Source organism: Desmodus rotundus, chromosome 5 (genome assembly GCF_022682495.2).
Source record: "Desmodus rotundus isolate HL8 chromosome 5, HLdesRot8A.1, whole genome shotgun sequence".
Lineage (NCBI taxonomy): Eukaryota > Metazoa > Chordata > Mammalia > Chiroptera > Phyllostomidae > Desmodus > Desmodus rotundus.
Window position 1 is genome coordinate 3,501,045 of NC_071391.1, and position 14,418 is coordinate 3,515,462.

General features: G+C 45.4%; 1 protein-coding gene across 18 annotated transcripts in view; it reads right to left on the reverse strand.

Moving 5' to 3' along the window:
* PPP6R3 (protein phosphatase 6 regulatory subunit 3) overlaps positions 1-14,418 on the reverse strand; it is a 120,644-nt gene that overhangs the window by 35,926 nt on the left and 70,300 nt on the right. For 17 of the 18 annotated variants that reach the window (XM_071221380.1, XM_071221379.1, XM_071221378.1 and 14 more), the window contains 5 exons: positions 14,086-14,199; positions 4,991-5,120; positions 2,646-2,798; positions 589-738; positions 30-94 (listed from right to left, as the gene is read on the reverse strand). In XM_071221380.1, the coding sequence (XP_071077481.1) occupies positions 30-94; positions 589-738; positions 2,646-2,798; positions 4,991-5,120; positions 14,086-14,199 (612 nt within the window). The remainder of the gene's footprint in view (positions 1-29; positions 95-588; positions 739-2,645; positions 2,799-4,990; positions 5,121-14,085; positions 14,200-14,418) is intronic. The other variant, XM_071221373.1, reaches the window with a different exon arrangement.

The following is a 14,418-nucleotide window of genomic DNA, read 5'->3' on the forward strand; positions in this document are numbered from 1 at the left end:
CAGTTCCTATCAGAACACAATGTACTTACTGTTTCTTCTCGTTCATTTCCCAGGCATCAAGTATTCGTTCTATTAACTGACATTTTTGAAAAAGCTGAAAAAGGAATATTCCAGTTAACATTTATATAAATGTCGAATTCAGAATTCTGAAGTGAGACAACACTCTAATTAAAAAGAAGAGTGACATGTACGACCCAGCAAGCTGAGCATGCTGAGAACTGCGGGCCGGGCCGAACCAAATGCGGTGTGTGACACATGCCCCCGAGACTCTCGGAATGCTGCAGGGACCCAGGACCGGGCCCACGCTTCAGCCACACACCTGCTGGGAACCAGTACTTCAAGTACTGCTACCAATGAGCTGCTGACCTAACGCAAGCCAGCTTCTATTAGCCATGGAGTTTGGCCGCAGAAATACAGAGCCTGACCAAAATTAAAATGGAACACAGAAAATTGTGCCTGGCAAAAACTTAACTCAGAATTCCCAGCCATACTTCTACTTTATGATGTGAGCAATTTCAATTCTTTCACACTTATGTGGAGAAATGCTGTAACAAGGAGTGGCAGAAAAAAGACATCAAGTAAGCTTACATGTTTCAGTAACAAATTGTCACCAGTGGAGTCCTGCTCAGTAATTGTGCTGTTTTCTGTGTTCTCAAAGGGACTTGCGAGAATCAGTGCGATGCAAATTTCCACTTGCGTATGTAAAAAGTTATTCCATGTATATTTGAAGAACATGTCCTAGGAAAAAGAAAAACAATGCTTTTTTAAATTCAGTTACCTCAATGTTTAAGCCACTACTTTATAACATTTACTGAATAGTGATGTAATACAGTAAAAGTGATGTGTTCTTAGTCCAACGGGACTAATTAAAGGGAACACAAGTTTTATGTGAATGGTCAGACATGCCACTTCATTAAGTAAGTAACAGAATACCTGCTCACTTGACATGATGGAGTTTTCATGAAATTGAAACCAACAATAAACATGTGAAGAAAAGGTAACAGTAAGTTTCTCAAAGAGAAAGGGAGTATCCTTTTGTTTTCAAAGCAACTACTACTAAGTCCAGTAAGTAATTTTCAAAAAGTCTTAGAACTTCATTTTGATTCAACAACTACCCACTGAAGGCTCCCCATGCAGGGCACGGCGCTGGGTGCAGCAGGAAGGAGACAGAGAGGCCTGGGCCCCATCTCGAGGTGCTCACAGCTGCACAAAGAACAGCCGTGTGGGGGTTCGAAACTCACAGAGCTGTCAGTGAGTGCAGCAAACAAGGGATTTCCAGATTACCTGGAAAGGTAACACATCACAAAAAGGAAAGACAATCCCTAAAAGCATAAAACCCATTGTTTAAGTATGTATTTGGGATAATGCTCAGTCCAGATAGCTAACCTCAAACAGTAACAATTAATGAAACAGTAACGATTAATGATCTATTTAAGAGTTTTATCAAATCTGTTATCGCTCAGAATCAGGTGTAAAGATGAGCAATAGTCGAGCCCTCACTCCTAAGATTGCTGACCAGCATCGATGACTCTCGGGGGACCCTCAGAAAGACAGGAGCAGAAAGGCACATCCCTGAGTTTCACACGTCTGTCAGAGGGGAGGGCAGGAAGGGTGGCCCCCAGAGGGCAACAACTGTGCTGCCAAAGCAGTCAGGATCCTTGCACGTCACCTTTCTCCAAGACGCCCGTGCTCTCAGGCCTTCCACGGACATGCCCTTTAACCCAGAGCTGAAATTAACAAAGTATCTCAGCGCGCTAGGAAGCATGATGGTATGGTTGAGAAGCATGCACGGGTCTGACATGGGATGTGAATTCGAATCCTGACTCCACCATGTATGGCCATGGAATGCATCTCTTTTCTGGGTGTGATCTAAAAAAGTTTCTCTCTCCCAGAGCTCTATTCCCAGGGTCACAGGAGAAGTGTGTTAAGAAGTGCACTCCAACGCCTCTTGTGGTGAGCAGATGCCTAGACCCTCCTGCGAAACACCCCCGAGTCCTCCAAACGGACAGTGTTAAGCCTGCTACGTGTTAACCCCCTGCCTTCTGGGCTGCAGGGGCAGGACAGACGAAGCAAGCAGGGCACGGAGCTGGGCCTACAGACTCTACGCACAAACTCGGAAACTGGGGAGGAGGGCAGGGCTCAGCGAAGCCCAGGTCCTTCCCGGGCTCTTCCTTTCCCTTCCACTGACAAGGAGACTAGCAGCTGTTTCAAGGAAGAATCTGGACTCAAATCAAAAGACCACAAGGTGACTCAGATATGTCACAGAGATATATCTCAGTGGAAAGAAGATGAGCTCTCGTCTCTTCACTAATTGTAAGGAGCAACGCAGGCTATAAGCAGCAGTCACTCACTGCTAAGACAACCTCCTGAGGAGGGTGACCGTATGCACTCTGTCGCCTGTGCGAGACAACTTCCTGAGAGAAGTCTGGGTCTTCATCATCTCTGTAATTCCCTAACAGTTTTCTTTATATACAGCGATGATGAATACCTACGGAAAAATGCAGAGCAGAAACGCTATGAAAGGCCATTGACCCTCAGACCAAGAAAAGGCACTGACACCAAAGTCCATCAGTGAGGCTGGACCTTGACTCCTATAGCCGTCAAAGATCAAGGGCAAACGGAAACGCCTTTCCAGGGAATCTTACCAATATGACCCCAATGCTGTTCAGCTCCATAAGGTCCCCGTTAATACTGCTGGTATTCGTTTGAAGCAGACTGGATATCAACCGAATCACATTCAAGCGGGTGTTCCCGACGGGGGGGTCCAGCACACCCCACGTCGTCTTCATCACACTTTTCTGAGGGAGAAAAAGCTTCTAATTAAAAGCTTCGCCATGCAATCCACTGAGGTCAACAAAAAGGGAGCAGGTGTGTGTGTTAAGATGGGACACAGGTAAACCAAGCCTGCAGAACAATTGAGCCGCATGCTCCGTCTGAAGGAAAATCGGTGTCTTCAAGATATAATGAAATAACCAAGAGTAACAACAACCAAATCATCTCCCTGGAGAGTAATTCTGTAGTTATGCAGCACCCCTGGCTTCAGACCCTAAGCTGCCCCAGAGAGGCGGCAGAGAGCTGCAGGAGCCCACAGAGAAGCGCGGCACCCAAACGGGGGCGGAAGCTGAGAGGAGTCACGAGTGGCTCTGGAACAGTGTCCTCAGTCTCTGCAAACCTACAGTAAAAACGCAAACTCAGGCGCTGCCTCGGGATCACGACCTGGAAACAAGACGACCTCCAACCTGCTCTTGTCCAGAAAAGGGAGTTTCTATCACGGGAAATCATAAAGGACAGACACAGAGCCTTGCAGAGTTTCAGTTCAGGAAGGGTGGTCGCCCTTTCTCAGTGTCCCCGTCCCCAACAGCACCCTCACCCCCCCCACCTCATGCACCCCAGAGGCTTTGTGGGACTGTGGGGCCCACAGCACAACAGCTCTGCTTATCAGGCTCTTAAAAAAGCTTCACGATCTACCTACGCAGACATTGGCAGTAAAACCAGGCACAAACTGACCGCTCTCCAAACGAGACGCTACCTTACTTTGGGTCAGGGCCAAGGGGAACGCGAGTGCGAGACTCCACATTAGACGCCGCCCTTCTCGTCCCTCTGGAAGGAAGACAGGCAGGCCATCCGAGGCACAGGTCTGGGGCGCTTGTCACACACCTCTCCTCCCACACCCTTCTCCCTCCTCTGACTTCCATGCATGATGTTCGCTTCTCCTAATTGAATCCGTCCTTTCTTCTCTGCTCTCCCTGTTCCGCTGCTTGGGCTTGACCACCACCATGGGCACTTTCCCCGAGGACACCCCACACAGGCCAGGCGGGAGACAGCGTGTCGGGGTGGGGCCATGCGGGCTCACATGTGATGTGTAGCAGCATCACATGGGAACAGACCATCTGGAAGCTGAACTAGACTCCCTGGGTAACAGATGTTAATTATTCTGGGCTCCCATGCCCCAAAATGGCTAAACCAAAAAGACTGCATTTAGGAGGGAGAAGCTAGTATACTAAATTTATTTTTTAAAAATATTTCTCATTTTTTTAAAGATTTTATTTATTTCAGACAGAGGAGAAGGGAGGGAGTAAGAGAGGGAGAGAAACATCAATGTGTGGCTGCCTCTCTCGCACCCCCTACTGGGGACCTGGCCCACAACCAGGCACGGGCCCTGACTGGGAACCAAACTGGTGGCCCTTTGTTCACAGGCTGGCATTCAATCCACTGAGCCACACCAGCCAGGGCAGCTAGTATACCGAGTTTAAATGCCCAGAAACTCACCCAGTAGATGCCACAGAGGCTCGCACGACAATGGCCTGGGCCCTGGGTCCAGGGGCCCAGGACAGAGGAAAAGGAATGCCTAAGAGCTGGTGCTAGCTGAACTCTCTGCACTGGGACTGCCACCTTACGGGTGGCCAAGGAAGAGCCCCTACCCTGACCAGCAGGGTGGTGTGGGCCTCCACTGGCTGCTGCCTGCGCCCTTGCACACAGCTGTGTTCCCGTCGGCACACGCACGCCCCTACAGAAGCCTGGGGCTCTGCATCACAGGTGCCCACCATCTCTGCAGTAAGCTCACGTCCGCCCCACACCCCACTGCCCCAGCTCTGAGGAGGACAGACACTCTGCCTCCAGGGTCAGTTCCTAGGCGGGGTACCTTACCTCGAAGATGTGACGGTGACATGGTCTGCAAAGAAAAGTTTATTTTATGGGCACACGGGTAACCAGGATTTAGAGAAAGAACAAAAGCTGAATTTTCTAAGCAGTTAAAAATGTGTCCAATTGTAATCAAGCATCATTCATTAATTTAGACACAATACACAGATGAAAGCCAATTAGAAACTAGCTCAAAAGCAATAAAAACAACTGGCAGTGCACCTTGTCACATGTTTTGGACATGGTGGTCACAGCCAGGTCTACTAACTCACGAGGCTTGTACGCTTTCTAACACCTGTTTAAATCAAACTGCTGAGCTGGCAGGTCGTGCTTGAGACGGCGGCCTTACCTTGGGTGGCTCAAGCAGGAGTTCGTGAAAAGAGCCAAGTCTTCCTCGGATGGCTTCTAGAACGCTCTTGTTGACCGAACAAACTGAATGACTCATGCCTGGTGGGCAGATCTCTATATGGCCTTCAAATCTTGAAATAAAGCAAGTTAACTATAGTTATTACAATTTCAGAAAAAATCACGGGGCTCCGATTCAGCATGTACATACGTACACAAAAGCTGCACCAATTACATCAACATTACTGAGAGCGTGTGGAATAGAAAGTCAACAGGGATCGGCCAACATGACCTGAAACCCAAAGGTCCATGGCGTCGGGTGAGGAACTGTGTGCGATTTCGTCCCATTCACTCGGATCGTCTGCCACCTCGGAAGGTGACATTACCAGCAGTGCTCCAGCCAGAAAACCTGACGCACAGGAGCCCTGACCCCTGAGTCACAGGGCAGACCACACTGCCTGACATCTGGGATGTTGGCAATAGGCCTGCACTTACTACAGTTTTTTTCTTGAGTCGTCAACATGGCTTCCTCTTTAAAAGGCTTCAATTACTCCTCTCCCTGAAGCTCAACCTACCGGCATTGTAATCTGCCTGAGAAGCTGCAAACAGAGTCTCCCCGATCATAATGGGTGTGAGCACTCGGGCACAGGGACTCGCCAAGTGGCAGCAGGACAGAGTCGGAGGGAACAGAAACGACAGCAGGGAGGAGGGGCCTAAAAATGTAGGGACACCATTCAAATGAAACGACAGGCCTGGAAGCGGTGCGTCCATGGAACATCAATGCAAAGCAGTGGCCAACCGCGCTGCTGCTGGAGCAAGGCTGCCCAGGCCCAGGCCCAAGCTACGGCTCTTCCCTCCCCGGTCGTCTGCTCTAACTTGGAAACTGCGCTCACCCAACAAGGTCTCTCCCGGGACAGCCGCGGGGATCGCTCCGACACAGACCCAGACTGAGCACTGCCTGGCCCAGAGCTAGCATCCAGAGTGCTCATTATGACTGTACTTGAAGACATCCCACACATGGAAGTGATTTCTAATGGCAAGAGCTGCATGGAAGAACGTTCAGAAACTCAATTACTTACTGGAAAGAGGGTGGAGGGCAAAGATTATAGTGCTTTTGAATGTGTAGGGGGTTTTAATAATTTATGTGGCCAAATATGGCTTTTTTAATTACAGTTTCTGTGTAAAGAGCCATGCTTAAAAGTTCTTCACAATTCCATAATTCTTTTGAGTATGTGTACGTGTTTATTTCCTCTAGTAAATTAATTCACCTGTAATTTATTTTTTTGTCAAAGAGGTGTAGACATATTTTCCCCCAAGTGGTAATTACCAAAGCCATATTTAGAGAACAATCTCCTTTCCTTGCTTAAGTAAAAAACACCATACAAACCAGTAAAGAGCCTCAATCACTCGAACAAACACTAGTACCACAATGCCACACTCATTACACCAATGGTGTACTGTATTTTGCAGGAGGCAGCACAACTCAATCATTGGTCTTGCTCAAAATTTCTTGGCTTGTCTCACATTTAGTTTTTTTCTAATATACCTAAGAATCTGCCAGATCCAAAACAAAAACCATGTTGACATTCCAAGCAGAGATTTATTAAATGTAGAACTTAGACTTGGAAGGCACGGAAGTGACAGATGTCTATGAGCCAGCAGTTTGTCCCTTTTTATTGCTAAATAGCTGTCGTATGGGCTTACCGCAGCTCTAACTCGTTCACCAGCCAAAGGACACTTGGCTAGTTTATAGTTTGAGGTGATTATAAATAAAGGTGACATAAATACTCACAAGTTTTTGTGTGATACAGTTTTTATTTCACTTAGGTAAATACCTAAGAGATTGCCGAATAATACAATAAATGTCTGGTTAACTTCGTAAGAACTGCCAAACGTTTTCGGAAAGTGGCAATGTGACCCTGCACTCCCCACAACGTTTGAGACATCCAGCTGCTCCCCAACGTCACCAGCACTGGACACTGTCTGTTCGTTTGGTTTGGGTTAGCTGTGCAGGAGGAGCAACGGTGGCCCCCAAAATGTATGACCACGTTCTAATCCCCAGAGCCTACAAAGGTTACCTTAAAGACATAGTTAGCTGCGGATCTTCAGAGGAGATTGTCCTGGATTATCTAGGTGGACCTTAAGTACCATCCCTAGTATCCTTGAAAGGGAGGACACACACAGACACTGAGCAGGCGATGTGAAGAGGTGGCCACACGCCAGAGAACACCAGCAGCCACTAGAAACTGGGAGCAGCAAAGGCTGAGCCTCCCGAGCCTCTAGAGCGGGTGTAGCACTGCTGACACCTTGATCTTGGACTTCTGGCATTCAGACCGTGAGAGAATCAGTTTCTGTCACTTTAAGCCACAGGGTTTGTGGTAAATTGTTATAGAAGCCACAGGAAACAGGAAACACAAGTTGTTCAAAAGGTGTGCAGCAGCATCTCAACGTGGTTTCAACTTGATTTGCACTAATGACAAATGCCATTGCCCATCTTTTCACGCATCTGAGAGATACATACATATAAAATTCTTTCAGTGCTTAAATATTTTGACCTTCTTAAAAAGTGGACTGTTTTTCTTGCTATTAAGTTTTCAGTGTTCTGCATATATCTGAATGTAAGTAAGCCCTTTCTCAGAAATGAGACTTGCAAATGTTTGCTGGTGGTCTGCGGCTTGCCCTCTCATTTTCTTAAAAGAGTCTTTCCAAGAGTAGAATTTAGGATTTTGATATAGGCGGAGTTGTCAACTTTTCTTTTACGGCTTGGGCTTTGGTGATGTATCTAAGAAACTTCTACCTAACTCGAGGTCATAGGTTTTCCTCCTAGAACTTTTATAGTTTTGGAATTTACGGTTACCTCTATGATCCACTTCAAGTTAATTTCTGCATAATGTGCAAGGGACACATTTAGGTCTGATTTTCTGCAGACAAACGCTGTTCTAGCACCACACTGAAGAGGCGATCCTTTCTCCAATAAACTGCCTGCATACCTGTTAACCTCCTGACCACTTCCAACCCACATAATTTTATTAACCAAAGTCACCTCAATAAACTCAACAGAACGTGTTTTTAAAAAAGGAACCACGCGACCGCGTACGTGTGGGCCTACTTATGGCCTGTTCTGTACGAGTAACCTGCCCGCCCGCCCTCTCACCAACGCTGCACCGTCCCGATCGCCACGGCTCTAAATGGAAGGGTCAGTGGCATTCTGACTGTCGTTTTCAAAACTGCTTTGAACTTCTATGTATGTTTTAGAATTAGCTTTCTGTCTAAAAACAAAACAAACAAGCTTGGATTTTAATTAGAATTATTCTGGATCTCCCGATCAGTTTGGGAAGAAGTAAAGAACTGACATCTCAAAGACGGAGGCCCTCTGATCCACAACCACGGTATCTCTCCCCCTTTACTAGGTCGCCTTTGACCTCAGTAGCAATGGTTTTCGGCATTTTGATTTACATCTGAATATTTCCTTTTTTCTGTGCAATCCAACAATCATGCTCCTTGGTATTTATACAAAGGAGTTAAAAATGGTTAAGTACTTTTAAAGTAAATGGTATTTTATAGAAATTCCAAATTCTAATTGTTTGCTACTTCTATAAAGAAATGCAACTACTTTTTAAATGCTGACCTCACTGATAGCCTACAGTCCCGCTCAAGTTCCTTCTGAGCACTGGGAGTGTGCCGTGTGTTCTTTAGGGTGTTCTAAGAAGATGACCTGACGTCTGCGAGCAGACTCAGTGCTGCGCCTTCCTTTCGGATCTGGATGAAAGCTCCTCTTTAGCCTCCAGCACAAGGTGGCATAGGGTTCGTGAAGACAAATATCCTTGCTATGTTCCTTAATTTTAGGCGGTATCATTTCAGTCTTTGACCTTTAAGAATAACGTTGGCTATGGGTTTTCTCTTTTTAAAAAGGGCTTTATCTGTTTCCAAGTTCCTTTCTACTATTTAGAAAGGAAATAATAGAAAAATTGCTGAGAGGTTTTACCATAAAAGAATTTAATGAAGTGATCACACGGTTTTTCTTCTTCTGTCTGTTGATATGAGTTACACTGAGTGACTCTTATTAAAGCTTTATTTTTACATGGCAGTTTTAAGTTCACAGCAGAACGGGAGGGAAAGGTACAGAGACCGAACATACACCCTCTACCACGACACATGCAAAAACTCCCCGCTATCAACACCCCCTTGGAGTGGTGCATTTGTTACGCCCCATCAACCTGCGCTGCTAACGCATCCCCATCACCCGCAGAACAGAGTTTCCGTTTCCGTTATGTGCTGGTGGTCTACCCCATGGCTTTGGACCAATGTGCACGTGAGGTAACACTATTACGGCACCATTCACTATCCTAAAAATCCTCTTTTTCCACCTATTCATCTCCCCACACCCCCACCAACCTCTGGCAACTAGAGATTTTTTTTACTGTCTCCGCAGTTTTGCTTTTTCCAGAACGTCATATATGTAGAATCATACTATATGTAGCCTTTTCAGGTTGGCTTCTTTCACTCAGGAATAACCTTAGTAACCTTATACTTAAGGTTATGCATTTAAGGTTTTCCAGGTCTTCCCACAGCTTCAGAGTTCATTCTTTCTAGCAATGAGCAATATCACATTGTCAGATGTCCCAGAATTAGTTTATTTATCCACTTACCGACTAAAGGACACATCCTGGTTGCTTCCAAGTTTTGCCAATTACGGACAAAGCTGCTATAAACCCCGTGTGCTGGTTTTTGTGTGAACGTAAGTTTTCAGCCCCTTTGGGTAAAGATCAAGGAGCGTGACCGCGGGACTGTGCGTCGAGGACGCTGAGTTTTGTAAGGAGCGGTCAGCTGTCCCGTTCTGCGTCCCAGCAGCGGTGAGTGCGAGTTCGCTGCTCCGGTCTCGCCAGCACTGGGGGCTGGGGCTGGGTGCAGACCCTTCCCACTGACTGATTTTTGGAAGACGAGGGAACCCTGCATTCTCGAAATAAACCATACTTAGTGATGATATATTACCTGTTGAATATATTGTCAGACTTAATTCGCTCATGTTTGCTTGAGGAATTCTGCCCCTAAGCTCTTGTAAATCTTGTCATGTGACTGCCATTCCCGTAATGTTTTTGTCTAGTTTCAAGGTAATGCTAGTCTCAGAAAGTGAACTGCAAAGTATTCTGGGAGTCCTTCAATCTTCGGCAGAATTCACCAATGAAGCTATACTGGGCTGAGAGTTTTCTTTGTTGGGAGCTTTTAAAATATGAATTCAATTTCTTCAATAGATATAAGTGTGTTAATGTTATTTTATCTATTTCTTTTTGAATGAGCTTTGGTAGTTTTATTCCCTCAAGAAACCTGTCCATCTCTAACCTGTTGAATTTGTGCGATGTCTTGTTTGTGGTATTCTACCATTCTTTTAGCATCTGTAGGGAAGGTACTTATGTCCCCTCTTCCATTCCTGTTATTTAGAATTTGTGTCTTTTCTACTTTTTTCTTAGTCAATTTTCACAGAGATTTAACTTTATTGATCTTTTCTAAGAAAGTCTTAGTTCCGTTGATTTTTTTGGTATTGTTTTTTTCTTCTCAATCTGTTTTGTTTTCTATTATTACTGTTAATATTATTTCTCTGCTTGGATTACGTTTAATTTGCTCTTCCTTTACTAGTTCCTTAACACAGGAGCTCAAATCATTGACACGAGACTGCTTTTCCTTTCTAATATAAATATTTAATGCTATAAATTTTCCCTCTGCTGCTTTTGATACATTCCATAAATTCCAAACAAAATGTTGTTTCCACTTAATCAGTAAGTTCAAAGTATTTTCTCACTTTTGTTGTTATTTCCACTTTGACACTTGGGGTTATTTCTAAGTTGTGTTTTTTCATTTCCAAAATTTAGTGATATTCCATGCATCTTTTTTATTGATTGCTACTTTAAACCCATTATGCTCTGCATTCACACTGTCTATGACTTTGTGTTGTAACTTGTTACGGTTTGTTTTATGGCTGAGACGCTGGTCTACCTTGGTCGAAGTCCCTCGTGCACTTGAACAGAATGTACACTCCACGTTGCAGGAGGTTCTGAAAGCGTCAAGTCAAGTGGGTTGCTAGTGTGGTTCAAGTCTTCTACACACTTACTCATTTTCTGTCTAAATGTGGTGTCGCTTTCTAGTGGAGTCATTTTAGATTTCTGGAAAAATCACAGAGATGGTACAGAGTTCCACATAACCCATGCTGGGTTTCCCCCATTACTATCTTAATTAGAATGATACAATTGTCACAATTAATGAACCAACACTGATAAATGAAATCCACAGATCTTTATTCAAATTTCCTTAGTTCTTACCTAAAAAGTCCTCTCCGTGTCTCCATATGTCCTTTTGGCTGAGAGTGTTACTCAGACTGAGCTGTCCAGGTATCTGGCAGCATGTCCCTCGAATGGGATTTGTCCTACACTTGTCTCGTGACCGCGGGCCTTTGAAAGGCAGGCCGCACAGGTCCAGTGCCCTTTTCACTGCCTCATACCACGGGGCACACTGCGAACACAGCTCAGCGCTGGCTGAGGACGCGCCTGTCAGGGCTCTCTGTCCATGCTTCTCTACCCTCTGTCCCTACTGCACCCTCAGGAGGGAAGCCACGGTGGGCAGTCGGCATGGAAAGAGCAAGTTTTGTCCTTCCCCTTCAGGAGAGGGTATCTGTGTGAACTATTTGGAATTTCCCACACATTTGTCTTTTCTCCCCTATTTATTTATTTATTTACTTATTTATTTATTTATTTGCTTGCTTGCTTGCAGAGATTTATATATTGGGCTACAAAACAATACCGCTTTGCTTTATTTTATTGTGGAAATTGTGCCAGCTTTGGCTCCCGTGTCCCTGACACACCCCTCACTGTGGGGGGTTCTGAGTACTTCCTTACCCTCTATACTGCACGATACTCCAGACTCTTCTAGTCTATTTCTTGCCCTTATCATGGAACCAGGCATTTCTCCAAGGAGCCCTGGCCTCATTTCCTGGAGAACAATATTACAAATGCAGATCTGGGCACTCCTACTTGTTCCTAATGGCAGGTCACTCCTTCTAGGCCCTTGCAGCTCATAAAGCACTTGTCTTTTTGGTTTATCTCGTCACACTTCAGTATGAGTAACTTCTAATGCCCCCCACTGCTTCCTTCCTCCGCTACATCTGTGTGTGAGAGCGCCCCAGCTCCTCAGTCTACGTTAAAAACTGTAATATGCACTGATACCTTCTCCTTATTTCTTGAGTTTTGTTAAAATAGTCTGGGCTTGATTCTGTTTTGTTTTCAATATTTAGTCATTCTTAACACTTAACTTATATGGTCATATTAATTTTTACATCCCTACCTATTTCATTTATCATCACTTTTACTAATATATTTCTGCACCTTAAGTCCTTCATTCTGACTTTCCTGTTCGGCTGTGGTACAGCCCACCTTTAACTCACCCCGGGGACACAGCACAGACGACAAGAGTCTTCCAGGGTCACCTTCCTGCCCTGGTTTTCACTACGTAGTTTTACAAATGTCCAGCAACCTGACTTACTCTGCAGCTAACCCACTTTTACTATCCGTGCACTTTTTTAGAAGATTTTATTTATTTAGAGAGAAGGGGAAGGAAAGAGACGGAAAGAAACATCAATCAGTTGCCTGTCCTGTGCACCCCCTCAGGGTACGGAGCCCACAACCCAGGCATCTGCCTGACCGGGAATCAAACAAGCGTCCTTTCGCTTTGCAGGATGACGCTCAGCCACACCGCATTGGTCAGGGCTCTTATCCACATACTTTTAAGATTTACCGATTTTCCTTCAGAAATTTCATCAGGATAAAGCTAAAACCTGAGTCCTGTTTTTAAAAAGATTAATACTCTTTAGTAATTGCTAAACTTTTTTTTTTCGGTCCGAGGATAAACCCCTTCTGATCAATGATTTCCTCCCACTATTTCTCTTCTCGTTCGCACACACTCCAAGCTGTGCGTTGGCGCCGCCCTCTCTTTCCTATGCAGAAAGGCGTCGCGTTTCTCGGGCTCATCCTGTTCGAGAGTCACAGGAGCACTTCCCATGAGATGATGCGACTGCCTTACAGCAAGACAGCAGCTCCGTGTCCCTTGATTGATGACTTAGGTGTAGGCTGCATTGTTTAAAATATGACTCCCTAGGGAAGACACAGTCGAAATCACAGACAGTGCCAAAATTACAACGGACTGCAAGCACAGCCACTGCGATGCCTCTCCATTAGCACTGGCCAAAAGCAAACGTGCCAGGGATGGAGACCAGGAATTTGGGAAGCAGGGGTTGGTAAGGCTGTGTTCACTATTTTGCTAGAAACAAAGATGATGCATTAAAAGCAAAGCCAGAAACCTCGGATGGCTGAGGCCCCCAGTGCCCACAGCAGACCTTTCCTGACCACCTCTCCGTGCGCTCTGGCAGTCAGACAGGCCCGGAACAGAACAAAAACAGATCCTGACCTCTAAACCGCACACGGCAGAACACACAGACTCCCCGCTCCAAGAATCACGCTCAGGGAGCATCAGAAAACTGACAGTAAGTAAATTAGCACTGGTCAGACATGAAAGGGCTAGTCCAGGGGCACACACATGGGAAAAACATCTCTGGATTCCGAACACTTGGCACAAAAGGTCTCAGTTTCCTGCCCATCGGTTTCAGGGCAGCCCCATGACGCAGCGCCCTCACACGTGGACCGTCCCCAAAGCAACCTGAAGCCTCAAGTTCGCAGGCGGAGGAAGGAAATCACTAGGCAGGGAGTGCCCCAGTCGTCACTTTGTGAAGCTCTGCCCACAACCAGATCACCTATTTTCTTAAGCAAAAAATAAGCCTCTCTTGCGTTTAAGCCGTCGGACGTGTACTACAAAACCCCCGATGACCACAGTCCCAATACCGCCAACGGTGTTTACCAAACCTATTTTCCCACTGTATTCCTAGGCACTGCATTCACATTAGACTTACTTATAGTTTATACTGCAGAAAGAGATTCAGCACCTGAAATTCAAGGGCATGATATTGTAGCTTATAACCAATGACTCAACTCTCGGCTTTTAAAAAAATCTAAGAGCAAAACAAAATTACTTATTTTGAAACATAAAAGAAAAGCTTACGTGGGTCGTCGGGTCTCAAGTAAAGTCAGCAGTATCTGGACTGCACTGACTATGGCTGATTCATTTTTATCCTTGTGGAAAATATTTGATAGAAGCTGCTCTATGATTTCTTGCCTAGGGAAACAAATCAACAGTCAAGTGCTAATTGTAACATCATTCACCAGTAACAACTTCAGAGAACAAGGTCATGACGCCAGTGAAAAATATTACACAAGCATTCAATGTCACCTGCGCATGTTTGTTTCACGTAACAGTATTTTCTTTTTAACACGTTTACTAAAGCAGGCAAGTGATTCTGCGCATTGTAAGTGTCACTCTCCCATACATATATTC